At 43.0% G+C, this 19,678-nt stretch overlaps 1 protein-coding gene across 4 annotated transcripts in view; it reads right to left on the reverse strand.

Annotated features, from left to right (window-relative positions):
* The window catches only part of LOC115403786 (uncharacterized), a 70,065-nt gene that overhangs the window by 21,783 nt on the left and 28,604 nt on the right, over window positions 1-19,678 (reverse strand). Inside the window, exons 8-14 of one of the 4 annotated variants that reach the window (XM_030112791.1) lie at window positions 19,364-19,474; window positions 19,091-19,132; window positions 14,271-14,381; window positions 10,192-10,302; window positions 7,015-7,125; window positions 4,178-4,244; window positions 3,312-3,332 (exon numbers count right to left, since the gene is read on the reverse strand). In XM_030112791.1, the coding sequence (XP_029968651.1) occupies window positions 4,222-4,244; window positions 7,015-7,125; window positions 10,192-10,302; window positions 14,271-14,381; window positions 19,091-19,132; window positions 19,364-19,474 (509 nt within the window). In that variant the 3' untranslated portion in view covers window positions 3,312-3,332; window positions 4,178-4,221. Of the gene's footprint in view, window positions 1-3,221; window positions 3,333-4,177; window positions 4,245-7,014; window positions 7,126-10,191; window positions 10,303-14,270; window positions 14,382-19,090; window positions 19,133-19,363; window positions 19,475-19,678 lie in introns of those variants that run through there. The other 3 variants (XM_030112788.1, XM_030112790.1, XM_030112789.1) reach the window with 3 other exon arrangements.

The following is a 19,678-nucleotide window of genomic DNA, read 5'->3' on the forward strand; positions in this document are numbered from 1 at the left end:
AATATTCTTAGATTACGCTCAATTTAGTAATCCTACTCTGGGTTATCTTCCCTCACATTGTTGGGCTTGTGCTTCATGTTTTCATGGAGAAAGATGAGAGCATCGACATGCGCTGGATGACGGCTGCACGCTGTCGGGTGATCGGGTGAGAGAAACAATCCCCTACGACTTGTCGACTCGGTAACGCTTCCTTTTACAGTACGGTAATTACCATGTATTAACGTGGTAATTGCAAGGTAAGTACCATGTAATAAGGAGAAGTTACTGTAAAATTACCATGTAATTACAGGGTAACTATGTTGCTAATTACCTAGTATTTTTAGAGTAATTACCAAGCCAATTCCAGGCAAATACCAAGTAACTACCTGGTAGTAAGTATTAATTACTGGGTAATTATAATGTATATAGCAACTATGTCGGTAATTGCCAAGTACTTACTAAGTAATTGCTAAGTAATTACCATGTAATCATTGGGAAATGTAGACTTTTTACTACGTATTACTAGGTACTGCTAGGTGTGTATGCTATGTATTTCCCTATTAGTCAAGTGTTTTTTACTACTTACCTGGTAACTTCCCAGTAACTACAACATTTACCTGGTAATTACGGTTGAACTGTAGACTACTGCAAAAGGAAGTGAGGCCTGTTTCCACACTATTACCTGGTAACTACTTATTCGTTACCCAGGAACTGCAAAAATACCTACCTCGAAATTACATAGTTATTAAAGTGGATTTGTACTGTAAAAGGAAGTGAGATTCAGTTTCTTGCAAAGGTTATGGAAAAAATTGTTTTTATTCAGTTGCAATCATTTTTAGTGGAGCACAACATCACGGAAACTTTTCAGTCTGGTTTTAAGAGTCTCCACAGTACAGAATCTGCTCTGCTGCGAGTTTTTAATGATATTTTTATGTCTACTGATGCTGGGAATTCTGTTGTACTTGTGCTGCTTGATCTGACTGCTGCATTTGATACTGTGGACCACGAAATTCTTCTCTCTCGGTTGGAGCACTGGGTTGGAATTCGTGGTGCAGCCCTTTCATGGTTCAGGTCATATTTAGCTGATAGGACTTTTTGTGTTGGTTTTGGTGACTATGTCTCTTCCTCTGCACCCCTGTCATATGGGGTTCCCCAGGGATCAATTCTTGGGCCCCTGCTTTTTTCCCTGTATATGCTCCCTCTGGGCACCATCTTAAGGAAATATGACATTGCTTTTCATTGCTATGCTGATGACAGCCAGATCTACTTACCGTTAAATAAGCAGGATCCTAAGGCTATCAAACCTCTTTTAGACTGCATAAATGAAATCAAAGCATGGATGGCATTGAATTTTCTTCACCTCAATCAAAGTAAATGTGAGGTTATTGTTTTTGGTCCCAGTTCACCACACATGTCCTCCTCTATTGACCTTGGTTTTCTGGAGCCATTAGAGAAGCCCATTGTTTCCAACTTGGGGGTCAAAATGGACTCTGAGCTTAAACTGGATCAACAAATCAGTGCCGTTGTTAAGTCTAGCTTTTTCCAGCTAAGACAACTGGCCAAAACTAAACATTTTCTGTCGACCAAACAATTTGAAATGGTGATCCATGCATTCATTACAACCAGACTTGACTACTGTAATTCACTGTACTTTGGTGTGAGTCAGAATGTGCTTAGCCGCTTACAGAGAGTCCAAAACTCTGCGGCTCCACTCCTCACTGGAACACGCAAATATGACAGCATCTAACCTGTATTAGCATCACTCCACTGGCTTCCAGTGGCTTTTCGAGTTGATTTTAAAATCCTCTTATTTACTTTTAAATGTTTGCACGGTATGGCTCCTTCCTATCTCACTGACCTGGTTCACCTATATGTCCCGTCTCGATCTTTAAGATCAGAAGATCAGTTGCAGCTTGTGGTCCCCAAGACAAAACGCAAGCTTCGTGGGGACCGTGCATTTTCTGTCACTGCTCCACGGCTGTGGAACCAGTTGCCTTTGGAGATTAGACAGGCCGAGTCTTTGACTGCTTTTAAATCTCTTTTGAAAACACATCTTTTTTCACTGGCTTTTAATCAATGATGTTCTTATTGTTATGGATTGATCATTTGTTTTGTTTTTTTTGCACTGTCTGCTCTTATATTGTATTTTGTGATTTATATTTGTCTGTGTACAGCACTTTGGCCGGCTGTAAAGTTTTTAAAGTGCTTTATAAATAAAGCTGGTATGGTATGGTATGGTAGGTCTGTTTCCATGTTATTACATGGTAATTGCTTATTTGTTACCTCGTAAATAGAAAAATATTTACCTGGAAATTACATAGTTATTAAAGTGGAATTGTACTGTAAAAGGAAGTGAGATCTGTTTCACATTCACCCAAGCCTGTAGATGAGACCACAGCCACACCAGCACCAGCTGCAGAGCTCCACACTACCACCACGATAATGATCAATAAAACACCAAGAAAAACGAAAATATACACACCTCACTGGCTGCTTCACATTGTAAGCCGTTTGTTTTTGCTCTTTTTACATACTTTTTGGAGCGTTTTTTCTCTCTCCACGTTTGTGTGCACCACTTAATGTGGTCCTACCCGGAACGTCTGCAGAGGGTTAGTTCCGCCACTTGGTGATATTTATATTTAATTAAATTTCGCTGAGGAGCAATGCCGAACAATACCGATCAGTGCCGGGCAGCGCCGAGGATGAGGAGCGCAGTGCGTCGGACCGCTGCACAGCGGGGCACACGGAACACAGAGCGTCGTGGCGCCCCTTGTGCGACCGCGGCGCCCCCCTCGGGACGTGGCGCCCCAGGCGGCCGCCTAGTTCACCTATGCCTAGAGCCGGCCCTGATTACATGTTCACAAATTATGCAATTAATCACGATTGCTTATGATCAGATTAGTGTATAGAGGATTCATCTTTATAATCTTGTGATGTTGATTGTTTCATGCAATTAAAAACATGTATTAGATTTTGTCCTTTCAAAATTTTCTACTGTTTTCTTTACATTAAAGGTAAAAAGTGACAACACCGGAAATAAACTTTACACAGAATTACAATAATTAGAAATAATATTTCGTAAATCTATAGTATGTGTTTCCAAATGCTGTTTGTTGTGAAAAATCATATCACATTCTGTCAAAAAAACCTTACAAGAGAGATAAATCGTAATTTTACTCACAGAATACACAGGACACTGACCAAAAACATTCAGCAGTCTTTACCTCTTGTAAAGTTCTTACCTGGCTCTGTGTTGTCATTCCGCTCAGCAAAGTCTGGAAAGTCGTCAAGAGACCAAGAGTTGAGCCGTCCACCAATTAAAGTTTTTTGCTCACGGTCACTTCTGTTTTCTCCTGAAACACAAATCATCATCTGTCATCGGTACCAGAAAGGAGAGATCTCAACTCCAAAAAGTCTCAGAAAGTGTTTTAATGTCCAAAGTGTTTGGAAAGTCAATTGATTTATCTCAGACGTTTATTGACAGACCTTCTGATTGTCTGAGATCTTAATAGTTATGTGATCATTAATAAGTTAGGAAAACACCAGAATTTCACAGTGTGGGAATAATAAAGTAACGCTGTACCCTATTGCAACACCAAGTGTTCAAACCCCTTGTAGATGTGTGAACTGCTTCTAAAACTAGTTTGATGTGAAACTTCAGCTTTTTAAGGATTCTCATTTCTCAGATCAATCGATACATTATCGTCTTCTGTTACTTAAAACACATCTTTGGAGCTGAAGATGAACTTTTCACAACCTATGAACATAATAATTGTTGTCAAAGCTGTCTTTAACAACTCAGCCAGAGTTTGGGCTTCCATTGATCTGCTGCTGCCCATGTGGCACACAGCTGTTCACATTCAACCAATGACCAATGTTCCTGATTGTAACTCATCATCTGCTTAAAGCACAGCTACCCCAGGAATCAGTTTCCTGCATTCCAACTTCTATAGCAGCACGGGCAACACCAAAGAGCTGTCAGAACATGTCAGACCGTGGATCTATGTGCACATTAATGGAATGGGATACAGAACCATCAGCTAACAGCTTGGTAAAAAGGCGACTATTGGCATGAATTATTTAAAGCTGGACAACAGAAAATGACCATCGACTGTCCTCGGTAGGGAGCTCCATGCAAAATGGCGCCTCATGAATTGAGAAGGACAACGAGAAAAGAGAGAAAGCAGCCTGAAATTACCTGGCAGGAGCTTGATCATGATCTGGAGGCAATCAGGACCTCCGTCACCAAGAAAGCAGTTGGTGAGCTGAAATGGAATGAAATCCTACAGTGCCTGTGAGCTTCTCATGAAAGACTCAAGTACAAACCCGCCTTCTGGTTGACACTGGACATCTAAATGACTCAGAGAAGGTTTGGGAGAAAGTGCTGTGGTCCAAACCCAATTTGAGCTATTTGACATTAACTTGACCCGCCGTGTTTGGAGGATGAATAAATACCAGTGTGATTGAGTGATTGAGGGATCGCAGATAGAACATCAATGGTGGCTGATCCATTGATCTAATGAGACAACCTGGACTCAACTGGTGCAATCAATGCAAATTGGGAATCAACCAAAACAGCCGATCCATTGATTATTTGAGGTAACCCAGACCCAGTGGGTGTAAGCGTTTACTTAACCCAGGGCTCCTACCATGTGGAACCCGCTCTCAGTTCTGTTCCTTTCTCTCGTTTTAATGTATTTTCATGATATTACTGCATGTCATCGATGATTGTTCCTCTTGTTGCCTGTGTTTTCTTTGTTGATATATAAAATGTATGTAAATACAAGGGTTTCTCTTTTAACTGATATTGTCTGTTGCCATAGTCAGTAAACAACCAGACAAATGAGAGTCTGTTCATTTGGAGGGGGTGATTTTCAGACGTTCCAACATCCTGATCTTAGTTTTCTCTATCCTCATGTTCAATGGCATCATCTTTTGGTCGGTTATTTTGTTAATTTATTCATGTTTTGGTCACAGAAGAGCCAATACGTGTAAGTCTGTAAACAGTTAACAGATCTTTGTCCGGCAGTTGTTTCTTCCCTGAAGGAAAAACAGTTTTGACCATCGAAGAGGTCACAGTGACATGTTTGTGTGAACTGAAGTGTTTCATTGTTTGAGCAATAATTGGACATGTGATTTCAACTGCAAAGCGATCATCTCGGCCTCACTTCATGCAGGCTGTACAGGGTGTCAGACATTGAAATGCAGCAGAAGCAACTCATGGACTTCAAGCATAAGCTGAACCTCTACAGGTCAAAATTCCCTGCAGCATCTCAACTTTCAAACGTTGAGATGGTTCAAATCCCACATCTCTCAGAGTTTTTCAATCTGGCACTATGTAAAATTCAAATGCATGCACTACTTAAATTAAAAGACAGAATAAATCATTTTTGTGCATTAAATATGAGATTTTGTGTGTTGATTACATGTTCACAATTTATGTAATTAATCACGCTGACTTTTGATCAGATTCGTGTGTAGAGAATTTATCTTTATTATCTTGTGATGTTGATTGTTTCATGCAATTAAAAACATGTATTAGATTTTGTCCTTTCAAAATGTTCTACTGTTTTCTTTACATTAAAGGTAAAAAGTGACAACACAGGAAATAAACTTTACACAAAATTACAATAATTAGAAATAATATTTAGTAAATCTATAGTATGTGTTTCCAAATGCCCTTTGTTGTGAAATTATTAAGGGTGGGACTCGATTAAAAAAATTAATCTAATTAATTAGGGCCTTTGTAATTAATTAATCTCAATTAATCGCATATCGATATTTGACCCGAGATCAGTGAGAACCTTTCTTTTTCAAATGGATTTTGGTATAGTGAATCAATATAGTGATACATGAGCTTAAGCAACAAAACACTGTTCATTTTTTCAGCAAGGAAGGAGGAATTTAACCAAGACAAATAAACCAATACACACTGATTAGTGCAACTTTTGTTGGGCTGGGCGAGGGTCCTTGAAGTAGTCGGAGTGACGTCCTCTTCAACTCTAGCTGTATGCGAGGCTTGCGTGTTGGTCGCTGCTGCGACATGCTTAGCATTCAGATGATATAGCAGGCTCGATGTGCTGCGATGGTATGCAAATTCTTTGCTGCACAATGTGCATACAGCTTTGGTTTTATCCACGCTGCCATCCGCTGGCTTTTTAAATCTAAATTTTCTGTGCATGAGACCAAGTAGTGCGCTGTCGTCAGGAGCAGTGTTGCCAACTCCCCAGTAAGGAAAGTCACTATTGGCTGTCCTAAAAGTCGCCAGAAGTCGCTAGATGAGGTTCGTTACCTAATTTGCAATTTGCATGTAATTGTAATGGACGCTGTAGGAGAGAGGAATAACATCATGGGAGAAGCAAAATGTGAGTTTAAAAAAAACCCTAAATATGTTTAGAACTGCAAATTAATTTTCTTCTGTTTATTCTTGGTTTGTCAGCAAGTGAGCAGTGGCGTATTTGTGCACACGCGATTCATTTGAAGTGTGGAGGAGTGGTGTGGGTCTCCTCTCTGCTCTGCCTGCAGCAGGGAGCGCTGTGTGAGACTGGCCGCCTGTGAGAGCTTTGGGACGGGGGAGGGGCTCACGCAGCACCCGCAGCTCATTAAGGACAGCAGCTGCAGAACGAGACGTCCTGTCACGTCTCCAGAGCACCAGAAAAAGTCGCCAAATTTGTTGCTAGTCGCTTTTGACAAAAAAAGTCGCCAGGAGGCTTTGGAAAGTCGCCAGATTTAAGGAGAAACTCACCAAGTCGGGAGCTGTTCCGTTGTTGTGTCACAGCGAAATATGTCCGGGTGAAACTCGTCCGGTGACAAACGTTCCGCGACAATTTGCGATAATTTTTTTATCGCGTTAAAATTTCTGTAATTAATTAATCGTAACTAACGCGTTAAAGTCACAGCCTTAGAAATTATATCACATTCTGTCAAAAAAAAAAAAACCTTACAAGAGAGATAAATCGTGATTTTATTCTCACAGACTACACAGGACACTGACCAAAAACATTCAGCAGTCTTTACCTCTTGTAAAGTTCTTACCTGGCTCTGTGTTGTCATTCCGTTCAGCAAAGACAAGTAATTCTTCACGAGACTGAGAGGTGGACGGTCCACCAATTAAAGTTTTTTGCTCACGGTCACTTTTGTTTTCTCCTGAAACACAAATCATCATCGATCATCGGTACCAGAAAGGAGAGATCTCGACTTCAAAAAGTCCCAGAAAGTGTTTTAAAGCCCGTGTCCAGAGTTTCCGTTCGTTTCCAACGGATGTATCATTTTTCAACAGAGCTTAAATGTGTCAGTCTGGTTCGATACTACAATATAATATTAGCATAAAGCAATATAAACATTTATTTATGAGCCCCGCCTTCGTCTCATAGACCCCCATGTTATCCGAAAAAGCGCCGGTCAGCTTCAGCCAATAGACTTCGAGCTTCCGCCTTGTCGCACTGTCAATCAAAGTGTGGAGCAGCCAGAGAGCACACGCACTCGCCCAGGCAGAGGTGAGTTAGCTACGCAGCAGCCGCCGTGCTTACCTCAGATATATCCACTGTCTGCTGAACATCCACCGTAAACAGCTAAACATGTAGGATGCTGTAGGACTCGGAGGCACTCATTTTCACCCGACGGATAATTCGCGCGCACAATTAAAGGGGCGTGACTTGGTCGCTCATGAAAGCAGAGGGAGGGGGAACCTGAGACGTTGGATTAAAAAAAAAAAAACCTCTCTCTTTCAAAACTCCGGACACGAGCTTTAATGTCCAAAGTGTTTGGAAAGTCAATTGATTTATCTCAGATGTTTATTGACAGACCTTCTGATTGTCTGAGATCTTAATAGTTATGTGATCATTAATAAGTTAGGAAAACACCAGAATTTCACAGTGTGGGAATAATAAAGTAACGCTGTACCCTATTGCAACACCAAGTGTTCAAACCCCTTGTAGATGTGTGAACTGCTTCTAAAACTAGTTTGATGTGAAACTTCAGCTTTTTTAGGATTCCCATTTCTCAGATCAACCTATACATTATCATCTTCTGTTACTTAAAGGTATAATACAACATTTTCTCGAAAAGACGAAGCCCCACGTCTGTTACTCACTTTTTGAACAACGCGCATGCTCCAGACCATCCACCCGGCTCTCCTGCTTCTCCCAGAAAACGCGGAAGTGTACGAGCGCGATCTCCTCTTCTCCGGCGTGCACGGCTCTGTACAGTTTCTGCGATCCGCCTCGCTCATAAATAAAGCTTTTTTTTTTCCGAAACAGCTACAGTTTCATTATGTCAGACTCGCCATCGGTAAGTATTAGCTCAGAAGCTCACCGGCTACATAAACACTCTGAATGCGCATGCGCAAAAGGGAGAAGCTGATTGGGCGCAAGCACGGAGAACCGCTTTACGAAAGCAGCTCGTCAGAATGATTGACAAACAGACCCACCAATTATTTAGGTGATCCACCCGGAAAACAAAATGTTGTATTACACCTTTAAAACACATCTTTGGAGCTGAAGATGAACTTTTTACAACCTCAGAACATAATAATTGTTCTCAAAACTGTCTTCAACAACTCAGCCAGAGTTTGGGCTTCCATTGATCTGCTGCTGCCCATGTGGCACACAGCTGTTCACATTCAACCAATGACCAATGTTCCTGATTGTAACTCATCATCTGCTTAAAGCACAGCTGCCCCAGGAATCAGTTTCCTGCATTCCAACTTCTATAGCAGCACGGGCAACACCAAAGAGCTGTCAGAACATGTCAGACTGTGGATCTGCACATGGAAGGAATGGGATACAGAACCATCAGCTAACGGCTTGCTAAAAAGGCGACTATTGGCATGAGCTATTTAAAGGTGGACGACAGAAAAATGACCATCGACTGTCCTCGGTAGGGAGCTCCATGCAAAATGGCGCCTCATGAATTGAGAAGGACAACGAGAAAAGAGAGAAAGCAGCCTGAAATTACCTGGCAGGAGTTCGATCATGATCTGGAGGCAATCAGGTCCTCCGTCACCAAGAAAGCAGTTGGTGACACACTGAGCTGAAATGGAATGAAATCCTACAGTGCCTGTGAGCTTCTCATGAAAGACTCAAGTACAAACCCGCCTTCTGATTGACACTGGACATCTAAATGACTCAGAGAAGGTTTGGGAGAAAGTGTTGTGGTCCAAACCCAATTTGAGCTATTTGACATTAACTTGACCCGCCGTGTTTGGAGGAAGAATAAATACCAGTGTGATTGAGTGATTGAGGGATCGCAGGTAGAACATCAATGGTGGCTGATCCATTGATCTAATGAGACAACCTGGACTCAATGGGTGCAATCAATTCAAATTGGGAATCAACCAAAACAGCTGATCCCTTGATTATTTGAGGTAACCCGGACCCAGTGGGTGTAAGCGTTTACTTAACCCAGGGCTCCTACCATGTGGAACCCGCTCTCAGTTCTGTTCCTTTCTCTCGTTTTAATGTATTTTCATGATATTACTACATGTCATCGATGATTGTTCCTCTTGTTGCCTGTGTTTCCTTTGTTGATATATAAAATGTATGTAAATACAAGAAACTGCCTGTCCTGTCTCCTTCTCTTTCTGCCCCCTCACCCCAACCGGACTAACAGAAAGTCGCCACCTCTGAGCCTGGTTCTGCAAAGGTTTCTTCCTGTTAAAAGGGAGTTTTTCCTTTCCACAGTTGCTTTCCTGAGAGCTAGTGGTCGATCGAGATAAGCATGTCTGGCAATACGGGAGTTTCCATATTCCATAGTGAGACATCGAAACGAATGTTATTGTGATGCACTCAAAATATGTGATTACATTTATGCAATTAAATTCTAATTTTATTTTGTTTATTTCAAATCACTGCATCATCAGTGCATTGGAGGATTTATTTCTATTATCTTGTGATGTTGATTGTTTCATGCAATTAAAAACATGTTATAGATTTTGTCCTTTCAAAATTTTCTACTGTTTTCTTTACATTAAATGTAAGAAAGTGACAACAGAGGAAATAAACTTTCCATAGAATTACAAACATTATAAATAATATTTAATGAATCTATTGTATGTTTTTTCCAATGCTGTTTGTTGTGAAATTATATCACATTCTGTCAAAAAAAAAAAAAAAAAAAATTACAAGAGAGATAAATCGTAACTTTATTCTCACAGAATACACAGGACACTGACCAAAAACATTCAGCAGTCTTTACCTCTTGTAAAGTTCTTACCTGGCTCTGTGTTGTCATTCCGCTCAGCAAAGTCTGGCAATTTGTCAAAAGACCGAGAGGTGGACGGTCCACCAATTAAAGTGTTTTGCTCACGGTCACTTCTGTTTTCTCCTGAAACACAAACCATCATCTGTCATCGGTACCAGAAAGGAGAGATCTCAACTTCAAAAAGTAACAGAAAGTGTTTTATTGTCCAAAATGTTTGGAAAGTCAATTGATTTGTCTCAGACGTTTATTGACAGACCTTCTAATTGTCTGAGATCTTAATAGTTATGTCGCAGTCACAGTGTGATGTGTGAGTGTATGTGTGAGTTCAAGTTTCTTATTGTTTGAAGCAATAAATGGACATGTGTTTTAAACTGTAAGCGATCACCTCGGACTCACTTCATCCAGGCTGTACAGGTTGTCAGACATTGAAATCCAGCAGAAGCAACTCATGGACTTCAAGCATAAGCTGAACCTCTGCAGGTCAAAAGTCCCTGAAGCATCTCACCTTTGACCGTTGAAGCATCTCACCGTTGAGATGGTTCAAATTCCACGTCTGTGTTTTTTGATGTGACACTATAAACAATTCTGATGCATGCACTACTTAAGTTAAAAGACAGAATAAATCATTTTTGTGCATTAAATTGGAGATTTGTGTGTTGATTACATGTTCACAATTTATGCAATTAGTCACGATTAATTATGATCAGATTTGTGTACAGTGGCGGGGCAAGGGTCCTTGGAGGCTCCAAGCAAAAAATTCATTGGGCCCCCATCCCATCCATGCACACCGAAAAAAAAAAAATTTTGCACACAATTTTTGGGACATGTGATATGTATTAGAGCTGGGCAACGATTAAATTCCTTAAAGGTCTAATACAGGATTTTCTCAAAAAGACAAAGCCAAACGTCTGTTACTCACTTTTTGAACAACGCACATGCGCCAGACCATCCGCCCGGCTCTCCTGCTTCTCCCAGGAAACGCGGAAGCATGCGAGCGTGATCTCCTCTTCTTCAAGCGTGCACGGCTCTGTTTACAGTTTCTGCGATCGGCCTCGCTCATACATAAAGCATGTTTTCCGATACAGTTACAGTTTCATTATGTCAGACTCGCCATCGGTAAGTACTAGCTCAGAAGCTCACCGGCTACATAAACACTCTGAATGCGCGTGCGCAAAAGGGAGAAGCTTATTGGGCGCAAGCACGTGGAACCGCCTTACAAAAGCAGCTCGTCAGAATGATTGACAAGCGAACCCACCAATTATTTAGGTGATCCACCCGGAAATCAAAATCCTGTATTATACCTTTAATCACGAGTAATTGCACCCAAAATCCTGGAGTTAATCGCAATTAATCACGATTAAAATGGCTCATTTGAAGTCTGCCAAGGCCATTCAAAATGTGTGTGTGTTACATACATCAGAAATAAGTCCTCAAGAATGAGTTTCTGTTTATTCAATTAGACACGAATAATCAGCAGGCATCTCAGGTAACCAACAGGTAATTTGACACAATTCCGTGTTCATGTGTCATCAACCAAGTCACAACCAAGTCATAAACAGATGAAACATGGAATTTTCTTATGAGTGCACACTTCCTCAAAATTCATAATATTTCCGACTCTCAGACAGAAAAGACAGGATAAATTCAGTCATGCCGAATTGTGCCTCATCCTTGCCTTTATTAAGCCAGATTGTGTGTTGAAGGGAAATGTGCTTTGTTCTGCGTGTTTTCAGCGCCTGAAGAAAGCCCAGCGGGAGAAACGGTGCACCGGCAAAACACGTAATTTAAGTTTGATTTTCATTTTTTTCATATTTGTGCTCCTGATTTCAGTTTGTGCCTTATACCAGCCTTTTCCTCGTGATTTTTCTGATAATTCGGCCGAGTTCAATAGGAATGGACCGTGTTTCACCGTTAAAAGCGCGAGTGTTTGTGTTGACGGTCAGCAGGAGCGCGGTGTGACTCTCACGGCGCAGGACAGGTTCAGCTTGTTCACACCCCCCACAGCAATCAACAATCAGACCCCCTCGCCCAGGCGACCCAGCCGGGGTTGATCAGGCCCCAACTTGTGTCCAGGTAGCGCTACCCTACACGCCACGCCTCTTTCCTCCTGATCCACAGCCACCTCGACGCTACCTCTGCTGCGTCAGTGGCCGACTTGATGGCCCTTCACTTGCTGGCTCCTGTGATGCCTAACATCTTATATGCCTTGCAGAGGGATTGGCCCACAAATCCTTGACATCCCACTTCGATGGGTTCGCACCTTGCCCGCCAGCCGTTGTGTCGACATTGCTCCATTAGTTCGGAGTACTTTGCCAGCTTCCGCTCATGGGCCTCCTCAATTCGGTCCTCCCATGGCACGGTGAGCTCCAGGAGAATCACCTGCTTGGTTGCCACTGAGGTGAGGACGATGTCTGGCCTTAATGTTGTCCTGGCTACTTCTTCTGGGAACCTCAGTTGCCTCCCCAGATCAACGCGCAGCTCCCAGTCACACGCTGTGGCCAACAGGCCCAATGAGGTGTTTTGGGCAGCCCCTGAAAATTTTTCCCCAGGCTTGACAAATGTGATGGTGTTCTTTACTGGGCGAACACTCCTACTGTGACTGATCCCTCCACAGATTGAATCCGCTATGGATTTAAGGACCTGGTCATGCCGCCAGCGATAAAGCCCTTCGCCCAGGGCTTTCGGACAGCAGCTGAGCATATGTTCCAGAGTTCCTCTTCTTTCGCAGAGGGGGCAAGCTGGTGTCTCTGCCTTTCCCCAAGTAAAGAGGTTTGATGGGCTTGGCAAGACATCATAAACTGCTTTGATCAAGAATTTAATCCGATGGGGTTCAGCTGTCCAAAGCTCAGTCAATGTGACGTTTCGCTCCACAGCTTGCTCCCATCTTGTCCAGGCGCCTTGCTGCCGCAGCCCCACCATCTGGCTGGCCCGTTTCTCCTCTACTCCTGCTCGCACCTCCTCCAGGATTAGCGACCTCCTCTCCTTACCCTGAGCCTTCTCGTAGCGAGGTGTTTTGCTACTGCCAAGGCCGGCTCTTCCTTTGGCCACTGTGCCCACCAGCACCCTTTGCCGCAGCCTTGACTCTGCAATGTCCACAGCATCGGCAGCTCTCCACTTTCGTCCTGTGGTAACTTCAGTCCCTGCCTGTGCAACCTTCGGATCGCTGGATTCTTTGTATTGCAGCCACTCCCTGGAGCGCGATACCATAAACTCCTCGCTCAGGCTGCTGATGGGGAGCTTTAGCTTGTTGCTCTGACCATATAGAGCAATGCTGCTCAGACTTCGCGGGAGACCAAGCCACCTACGGAGATACTTTCTCACCCTCATCTCGAAGCCTTCCACTGTTGAAATGGGGACTTCGTAGACCAAGAGGGGCAATAGGATCCTGGGAAGAATCCCATGCTGGTACACCCAGGCCTTAAACTTACCTGGGAGGCCAGACTTGTCCACTGCGACTAGCCAAGTCTCCAGCTCTTGGTTGGTTGTCTGTATGGATGCCGCATCTCTCAGACTACAGTCAAATACCTTTCCCAGGCTCTTCACAGGTTGTTCGGTGAGTGACGGTATCTTTATGGTGCCAAGGGAGAAGCAGAACTTGTCAGTCACCTTCCCTTTCTTCAGCACAAGGGACCTGGACTTAGCTGGTTTGAAGCTCATGCGCGCCCATGAGATCAACTCTTCGAGGCCATCCAGAATCCACCTACAACCAGGGACAGATGTAGCTGTCACCGTCAGGTCATCCGTGAAGGCTCTGATAGGTGGCTGTCGGACTCCAGATTTGGTGAGGGGTCCTCTGCACTGGATTTCTGCCGAATTCACCAGCACATTCATGGCGAGTGCAAAGAGAATGATCAAGATGGTACAACTAGTGATGATCCCTTTCTCGAGCTTATGCCATTCTGAAGTTGATGTTCCCGAGGATACTCTCAGACTAAAGTTGGCATAGTAGTCCAAGATTAGGTCTCTGAACCTCTTTGGGATGTGATGTCAGTTCAGAGACTCTTCAACGAGCTTATGTGGGATGGACCCGTAGGCGTTCTCTAGGTCCAGAAAAATGATTCAGCAGTCTTTACAACTTTCAAAGTTCTTACCTGGCTTGGTGTTGTCATTCTGTTCAGCAAAGCGTGGCGATTGAGGAGGAGATTGAGAGGTGGACGATCTACCAACTAAAGTTTCTTGCTCATGGTCACTTCTGTTTTCTCCTGAAACACAAATCATCATCTGTCATCGGTACCAGAAAGGAGAAATCTCAACTTCAAAAAGTCCCAGAAAGTGTTTTATTGTCCAAAGTGTTTGGAAAGTCAATTGATTTATCTCAGACGTTTATTGACAGACTTTCTAATTGTCTGAGATCTTAATAGTTATGTGATCATTAATTAGTTAGGAAAACACCAGAGTTACACAGTGTGGGATTGATAAAGTAACGCTGTACCCTATTGCAACACCAAATGTTCAAACCCTTTGTAGATGTGTGAACTGCTTCTAAAACTAGTTTGATGTGAAACTTCTGCTTTTTTTTGGAATTCCCATTTCTCAGATCAATCTATACATTATCGTCTTCTGTTATTTAAAACACACCTTTGGAACTGAAGATGAACTTTTTACAACCTATGAACATAATAATTGTTCTCAAAACTGTCTTCAACAACTCAGCCAGAGTTTGAGCTTCCATTGATCTGGTGCTGTCCGTGTGGCACACAGATGTGCACATTCAACCAATGACCAATGTTCCTAGTTGTAACTCATTATCTGCATAAAAGATTTTTTCAATCGATTCAGAGACCACACACTGGAAGGAAGACAACAGAAGACAGATCGCACCCGATCTTCGTCTTCTGGTCATCTAGTGTGTGGTGTCACTCCAGAGCAGAAAACACACCAGAAGATTCTTCAGCTGAGAATCGACTCCTTCACGCTCAGTCTTCCAAATCTCACGTAGTCAGACGTGACTTTGTGCGGTTTCCCTTCATTCCTGTGTTCACATTCATCCCCACTATTAATAAGAAGCAAAGAGCTCATTCCCTCAGTTTATTCATTCATATCGGCATAGTTCTTTCAGTGCCCCTCCCCACCCCCACCCCACAGTACAAAAAAGGGGCACAGGGAAACATAGTTTGACATAATTTTCTTATAATTTACCCCGCATTTAATAATAATACATCTGATTCATGTGCATTTTTTTTTTTTATTTGATTTTATTTTTTTTTACTTTCGATTCCAGAGTGGAGCAGTAGAAATAAGTTATTAGGAGCAGTCTGTGACAAATACATACTTTTTTAAATCATAAAATATCTTAATTTTTTATTTTTTCCCCCAGATTGGATGGTTCAGACCAGCATAAAAACATGTTTAGGAAAAGTTTAATGATACTTCCGAGTCCTCGGAAAGTTTGTTTTTTCTCCCATTCTTCCTTGATGGTTAATAATGAAGATCAATTAAAACATTGGGATTATTGCAGGACTGGCGGAGATGTAGATGAATGTATTAGATCAGAGTTAGGGTCTGAATTGAGGAAATACAGTTCATCCAGGAGCACTCACTTTCTGCACGGCTGAGTTTAGGAGCTCTGGCTTTTCTGTTTCACTGTCGCACAGTGAATATATTTCACAGACACATATTCATGTCTCCGGCGCTGACAGATGAGAGGGGATTTTTTTTAAGCAGCGGCATTAACACCTTGGTGAGGCAGAGCTCTTCAGCCACTCAGGGAGCTTTATTCCGAGGGTGTGGACAGGTCTACTCGGAGCAGATCGGCTCCTCTCGGAGCGCACCACACACTACAGGATTTGCGATCGGAAATAGTAAACATGTTCATTATCTACAATCTGCCCTTCCAACGCCTCCCGAGCGGCTCCGACTGGAAAAAAATCTCTCTAAACACACCGCACACCACAGGAAGATCAGACCCGAAGTCATTTGCATACTCCCGACAATCGGACCTCGTCAGCTTTGATCGGGAGGTGAAGATTGGGGCAAGATTCGGCCCGATCATCCTGTAGTGTGTGCTGGCCTTAAAGCACAGCTGCTCTAGCAACCAGCAAGAGGGTGGAATGGAAATAAGAACCATCAGCTAACGGTTTGGTAAAAAGGCGACTATTGGCATGAATTATTCAAAAGTGGAAGATAGAAAATGTCCATCGACTGTCCTCGGTATGGAGCTCCATGCAAGATGGTGCCTCATGGAGTGAGGATGATGAGAAAAGAGAGAAAGCAGCCTGAAACTACCTGGCAGGAGCTTGATCATGATCTGGAGGCAATCAGGACCTCCGCCACCAAGAAACCAGTTGGTGACACACTGAGCTGAAATGGAATGAAATTCTCCAGTGCCTGTGAGGTTCTCATGAAAGACTCATGCACAGGTCCAGCTTCAGGTTGACACTGAACATCTAAATCAGTGATGGGCAATTTAAACAATGGAGAGGGCCATATTGCTGTTGATGCCCCCGGTGGCTGACCAAGCTCACAAGCAATTGTCGACCGGGGGGTGGGGGGTGGGCAGGTCGGCAGCGTGTCGAGCGCCCCTGAGTTGTGTGTGTGTGTGTGGGGGGGGGGGGCCGTCAGGTCAGCACCAATCCAAGTTGGCCCTGACCAACTCGGCACCGCCCCCGGGATACAGTGAAGTTGGCATCAAGCCAAGTTGGCATCTAGCCAAGTCGGCCTCGTGGGGTGGGGGGGGGGGGGGGGGGGGGGGGGGGGGGGGGGGGGGGGCTCTCAAGTGGCTGACTTAACTGTAAGTTGCTTACCAACTCGGCCAAAAGCCTCTTTTTTTTAATCACGATGCCGCCTGCAGCGTGATGATTTGCACAGTTTTTTTCATGCGCCGCTTCTCCTTACGTAACAGGTGGGAAACTGGAGGACAAACTGTGTGACTGACAGGTTAGAGGTGGATAATGTACCTGGAGCTTCATGTTTGACATTCTGTTTGAACCGAGTAGCTTAGCTATGAGCGCGCAGCGCGAGCAGCTGTCTGGTCATGTGACCAGATCATGTGACCAGGTGGCGTTTGATCAAGCCAGTCACCTGCATTATAATTATAACTGTGTGAATCCTGGAGCTGATGCCGGCTGCGGGGCGATGATTTGCACAGTTATAATTATAATGCAGCCCCCCCACCTTGGCTAGATGCCAACTTGACTGTATCCCGGGGCCGGTGCCGAGTTGGTCAGGGCCGACTTGGATTGGTGTTGACCTGACTGTAATCCGGGGGGGGGGGGGCGCACTGGTGGACATGGAGGGGTACCATCTGGTGGCCAAAGTATGTCATTGCAACTTAATCGGTGCAGCAAAAGACATTTTTTTCTTTTTTAAAAAATTAATTGGGGGGGCTTACGGAGGGAGGGTGCAGGCCGTATGCGGCCTGCAGTCCACCAGTTGCCCATCCCTGATCTAAATGAATCAGATGAGGTTTGGGAGAACGTGCTGTGGTCCAAACCGAATATGAGCTATTTGACATTTACTTGACCCGCCTGTTTGAGGGATGAATAAATACGAGTATGATCCCAAGAACACCAGACTCACAGTCAAGCATGGAGGTGGAAACATCATGTTTTGGGTCTGTTTTTCTGCAAAGGGTTCAGGGCAACTTCACCACATTGAGGAGTCAATGAACGAAACCAAGTCTGGGATGAAAACCTTTAGTCAGGAAAAACACTGAAGATGATGAGGATTTAGAGACTGTAAAGAGGAATGGGCCAAAATCCCTCCTGAGCTGTTTGCAAACCTGGAGACCAACTGGAATAAATGTCCCGTTGCTGTTCTTGGGAACAAGGGTTTCTCTACTAAGAACTAACTCATGCTTTGTCTGGGGATCGAATACTTATTTCACTCAATAAAACTTACATTATATAACTTTTCAGGACACTCAAAGACACTTCACATTGCATTATTCATCTCCATACTGGGTGGCAGTAAGCTACTACTGTAGCCACAGCTGCCCTGGGGCAGACTGACGGAAGCTAGGCTGCCAATCTGCACCATCGGCCCCTCCGACCACCACCAACCATTCATTCTCACAACTTTCAGACTAGGCAAGGTGGGTGAAGTGTCTTGCCCAAGGACACGACAGTTTTACGCCTGCGGGAGCGGGGATCGAACCGCCAACCTTCCGGTTATAAGACGACCCGCTCTACCAACTGAGCTACTGTCGCCCCATATCATGATTTTTTTTTTAAGTGATATTCTGTCTATTGTCATACTCAGTAAATAACCATAAAATAAGAGTCTGTTCATTTGAAGAGGGTAATTCTTTAGTTGAATCTTTTGACTCTTTTTTTTTTGTCTGTGCATGAATCAGACTGATCTGACTTTGCACGATTGCCATGCTCACTGATCTTTTGGTAAGTTACTTCAGTTGATTTAATAAATGTTTCTGGTCTTGAATGAGCCAGTGTGTGAAACTTTGTAAACAAGGAACAGATTTTTGTCTGGCAGTGTTTGTTTCCTGGAGGAAAAATGGTTTTGACCGTCGAAGAAGCCGGTCACAGCGACATGATTTTGTGAATTTACTTTTGTAATTGTTTGGAGCTATAATTGAACATGTGATTCCAACTGCCAGCAATCATCTCGGACTCCCTTCATCCAGGCTGTACAGGTTGTCAGACATTTAAATGCAGCAGAAGCAACTCATGGACTTCAAGCATAAGCTGAACCTCTACAGGTCAAAATTCCCTGCAGCATCTCACCTTTCAAGTGTTGGATGGTTCAATTTCCACATCTCTGTGTTTTTCAATGTGACACTATAAACAATTAAAATGCATGCACTACTTAAGTTAAAAGACAAAAAACTCACAGAAAGACGTCACAAATTTTGCAATTAATCACGATTAATTATGATCAGATGTGTGTACAAAGGATTTGTCTTTATTATCTTGTGATGTTGATTGTTTCGTGCAATTTAAAAAAGAAATATTACCTTTCGTCCTTTCAAAAATTTCTCCTGTTTTCTTTACATTAACTGTAAAAAGTGACACAACAGAGGAAAGAAACTTTACACAGAATTACAAAAATGACAAATATTTAGTCAATCTACAGTATGTTTTTTCAAATGCTGTTTGTTGTGAAATTACATCACATTCTGTTAAAAGAAGCATTACAAGGGAGATAAATCATAAATAATATTCACATAGAATACACAGTGCACTGAGATAAAAGATTCAGCAGACTTTACCACTTGTGAAGTTCTTACCTGGCTCTGTGTCGTCGTTCTGTTCAGCAAAGCCTGCTGATTGCGGAGGAGACTGAGAGGTGGACTGTCTACCAATTGAAGTTTCTTGTTCAGGGTCACTTTTGTTCTCTTCTGAAACACAAATCATCATCTATCATCGGTACCAGAAAGGAGAGATCTCAGTATAAAAAAGTCACAGAAATTGTTTTATTGTCCAAAGTGTTTGGATAGTCAATTGACTCATCTCATCAGTTTATTGACAGACCTTCACCTTTAATAATTGTCTGAGATATTAAGAGTTATGTGTTAATTGATAAGTTAGGAAAACACTCATTC

Source organism: Salarias fasciatus, chromosome 16 (assembly GCF_902148845.1).
Source record: "Salarias fasciatus chromosome 16, fSalaFa1.1, whole genome shotgun sequence".
Classification (NCBI taxonomy): domain Eukaryota; kingdom Metazoa; phylum Chordata; class Actinopteri; order Blenniiformes; family Blenniidae; genus Salarias; species Salarias fasciatus.